At 36.4% G+C, this 4,148-nt stretch overlaps 1 protein-coding gene across 1 annotated transcript in view; it reads left to right on the forward strand.

The window, feature by feature from the left end:
• The window catches only part of WDR75 (WD repeat domain 75), a 17,631-nt gene extending 13,799 nt beyond the window's left edge, over nucleotides 1–3,832 (forward strand). Inside the window, 4 exon segments of the mRNA XM_010287070.1 lie at nucleotides 151–210; nucleotides 1,322–1,465; nucleotides 1,546–1,637; nucleotides 3,469–3,832. Of these exon segments, the coding sequence (XP_010285372.1) occupies nucleotides 151–210; nucleotides 1,322–1,465; nucleotides 1,546–1,637; nucleotides 3,469–3,676 (504 nt within the window). The 3' untranslated portion in view covers nucleotides 3,677–3,832.
• Nucleotides 3,833–4,148: the final 316 nt, after the last annotated feature.

The following is a 4,148-nucleotide window of genomic DNA, read 5'->3' on the forward strand; positions in this document are numbered from 1 at the left end:
TCTTTACAAACCAAAAAGGTTTGTTTGTTTGCCTCTTCCACTTGACTGACAAGAGCTTTTGGGCCAGTCAGAAGCTTCTGTAGGCAAGGTATGGAAATATGGAAAGCAGTTGCACCTACTATAACTCTGCTACATCATTCTGTATTTTAGGAGCTAATGACGCTTAGCACAAAGTCCCTAGAAGAAAGGCTTACACCATCAAGCAAACAGGTACCTCTTCCAAAGTTCTGACAGAGGTGTATAGAGCAGTTCAAAATTCTGTTGGTGTTTGGTTTGTCGGATTCAAATTCCCTTCTGTCATGAAAATGCACACCAGATCCTTAGATGGAGTCATAGGCACTTAGCTGAAGGGGCAGTAATCTGTATTTGCTTATTTTTTGACAGAATTGCTGTTTGTAAAAACCTCTAAAAAAAAGAAGCATGAGTGAGCTACACCCTCCTTTTCTCACTTACCCTAAACTAAAAAAAAATTATACTTTCCTAAAAGGATTCAGGTTACACAAATGAGACAAAAACACTTAATGTTTGAATAAGCTTTTTGCTTATCTTTTGTTTCTTTAATGCTTGGAACCTTGAGGATGGCCTGAACTGCACTCGCTGGTAAGGATGAACAGTTGTCAGTCAACTGAGACTTATCAGTGAGAAGGAATTTCAAAATTACATTCCAGTGTGTACTTCTGTGGAGAAGCAGTCTGGGAAATTCACGTTTACCCACTGAACAGAATAAAACAGTAGCACTTGATTGATTTGGTTGGCTAGATAAAATAGATTGTAGTAGAACTTAAATCTTTCTAATACAAAATCCAATGGGAATGTGGTTATAAGCAGTCAGTTTCTTTGGAGGCTGGGGGGAATAATTTGGTAGTTAGATTAAGGTATATTGATCTAGGAAAATGCCAGAAGGCATGAAGGCATGCCAGAAGGGAAGTTGCCATGTTTTGCTTCCAGTTACGTAATTAAATCACTTGGCAGGTGATGCTGGGATATAAATGATCTTTTAGTCGTAAGTGGAATCTGAAAGCCATACTTAATTTTTCTGGCACACACATCAACTTCTGTATTTAGAAGTTAGTTGGTACATCAACCAACTAAAATCTGGTGCCCTTGAATCAGGTCCTGGAGAGTTTTTTTTACTTCTGCGTAGGACTCTCTCAGGATGCCTGACAGAGAATGAGTACAAAGAGCCATATGGCTCAGTTGAGTTAAATTTGAGTGTAGTGTTTGTTCACCTAGGTTGATTCTGAATTTTGGTAACTCAAAGTGAGATAGAACTTAGATTTGTGACACTAAAATTCTACTTAAAACTTTCACCTTTTTCAAGCTGGCAGTAGAAGAAAGTCTCCCTGTGACCCCATTTAGCTTGCTATTGGGAAAGCACAGACGTCAGCAATCGCAAGAGGATATAGACCTTGGAAAACTAGTTGTTCATAATAAGCATGAGCAAGACTCACCTGCTGTCAAAGAGGTAGGAGTAATTACAGTAAGTGTACAAACAGAATCATGACAAACAAAAACTTTCATAAAGCTTCTGTTTTATCTTTTCAGCTTTTGCACACTCCAGCACATGTTTTGCCATCTGCTTCCTTCCTCTGTCCCATATTTATTAATTCATTGCTCATCTCCAAAGAGAACAAAAGGTAAGAAAAATTGAAGAATTCTCCTTAGTTATTGAAGTTATTTTAAATTATGTACTTTAATGTCTAAAAGCAGTTTTCCAACACTCTTCATTCTTTTATTGAGATAAGCTAGTAGAACACTTCATTGTGGCAAGATTTTTTTTTGTAAAAGAACTGTTTTCAGGAGAGATACGGACTGGCTTAGTCTTTTGGCTCTTTTGTTGCTGTTACTTATGGTGGTGTTTGGCATAATGTGCTTCTATGCAAAATGTTGCCTTTGGTACTCAAATGTTCTTCATTAATTAAACTTTATTCCAGGGACTTAATGGTTTTAGTGGTATTCTTGGATAAGTGTCAGATTCGCAACTTCATTTGATATTATGATTACTTCCTGCATAATTCTTGGTTTAGCTTTCTAGATACACCAAGTCCTTAGGTTTAATCTTAACAGTTTGTTTAGAACTCAAATTCCATTCTATTAATTAAGGCACAAAATATGAGTGTATACTGTGAACACAGTTAGCTAAGCTTGTCTTGCAATACATTAATCCCAATTTAATGGAATAGTTTGATAGGTACTTAAAATGTATGGTACCTTGCTCATCTGAGATCGATGTATGCTCCTAGAAAATAAATGTAGGCACCGGGATTATGGCCGTAGTCTTGTAATAGGATTAATATCTTGTCACTTACGCTGAAGCCAATTAAATGCTTGCATTTTTTGTGCCATCTATTGTTTTAAAAGTGTTATATGTTACTCTACCAAGCCAGAGATGAAAATCTGTCATTGGTAGCAGCTGCCATTCTGAATTTGCAAAGACCAGTGAGAGGATGGTTTACTGCCAGGGTTTACCCAGAGAAAAACACCAGTCTCAGTAGTTTTTGCATGTGTGTTGTATTGTGCTGTAACAGCAATATAATCAGTTCTGCTACGTTGTGTTGGCCAGTATTGCTAGCTTTTTTACTGGATGACACAAGTAGCAGTCTTACTGTCACATCAACAAAACACTGCCGAAAACCTAATACAAGGAATATATAGAAAGTTGCATGTAGTATGGAAGACTTTGGGAGTTCAGTGGCCTGTGTAAATAGCTGCACATGTAGAGCTTGTACTTTGACACTGGTAATTAGTATGACTGCACATTTTAAAGGTACATATAAGGGCTGTAGGATTGGTCTCCTGAAGAATGACAAGAATATATCAATGTATAGTTTAATTTTCTTATTAATGTTAAATCATTTTATTTTCCTTGGCAGTAAATATTAATGTATTGTATATGTTTCACCATTTATAGTTTGTGAATGATAAATAGCTTGTATTTTAAGAGATGATTTTTAGGAGACCAGTACTGTTCTGCCATGCAGGTCATTCTTAATGAGATCCAAATTATTTATACAACAGACATTTGAATTAAAACTATTAATTACCGCATTCAAAATGGTAACTGTTCCCTATAATTCTTTGGAAGTATGCTTTCTACTTCAGCACAAGTTTAACTCTTGAAGTCAGAAGAGTACAGCCGCTTTAAGCACCTCCCTATGTTAAAAAAACAAAAAACAAACACAAAACCGTTTTTTTCTTTTCTAGTAACAGTCTACATATTGTAGCAATTTTTAAGACTAAGTGACCTTTTTCAGATTTGAAAGAGAAGAATGGCCTTCTTGAATATTGTCTCATCTTTCACTGCAACCAATGTTTCTAATCCTGTAGGAGTGGGAGATTATAACTTTTTACATAATGCTAATCTGACTGTGACATTATGTATTATATTTGGAGAAAGAGAAATATTTTGTTTTAAAGTACCCATTAATTTCACGAATTGGGTTGTTTCCAATCATCTTCCTCTTACAGTGCTGAAGAAGTTGCTGATGAAGTAGAAATGGAAAGTGAAAAAACAGAGGATGATTCGGATGAGGAAAGAGATGTTACTGGAATGGAACAAGAAGATACAAATCCTGTAGAATTATTAGGAGAGATGACGTGTAAACTGTCTAAATCCCAGGAAAAAGAGTTACGAAAACTGAGAAAAATGGACTACAGTTGGATATCGGCTTTCTGAACAGACACCTTGTGTTTTTTATACTGTAAGGTGAAGCTTTGTACATTAAATATTCATCAAAAAAATCTTTCAAGTCGTTTGGCCATAAATTTTAGCAGCTTCTATTTCCATAAGAAAGGAGAACTGGGGGGAAAGAACTGAAGTTTTGAAAAGCTGGTTCTGTTCCTAGCTTATTACTGTTTCTCTGCGACCTTAGAAAATGTTTAACCTGTGGGCTTTTTCCCTTTGCAAATGTATTTAAAAGGCTAATAGCAAAACTGAGTTCATTATCTGACTTGCGATCAGTTAGCAAAGTGACAGCTAAGCTGCTGAAAATCTCTCTCCTGCTGAGACTGGGCTACTGCTGCCAAAGCAACAGCAGCAAACAGCTTTGGTGAATAAGACTGCTTAATTCAAGATCTGGTAGGGAAGCCAGGACAGTTCTTAGTATACAGGTGAGCAACAAGTCTCCTCCTCACAAGTTCGTCTCTAG

Source organism: Phaethon lepturus, unplaced genomic scaffold (assembly GCF_000687285.1).
Source record: "Phaethon lepturus isolate BGI_N335 unplaced genomic scaffold, ASM68728v1 scaffold5730, whole genome shotgun sequence".
NCBI lineage: Eukaryota > Metazoa > Chordata > Aves > Phaethontiformes > Phaethontidae > Phaethon > Phaethon lepturus.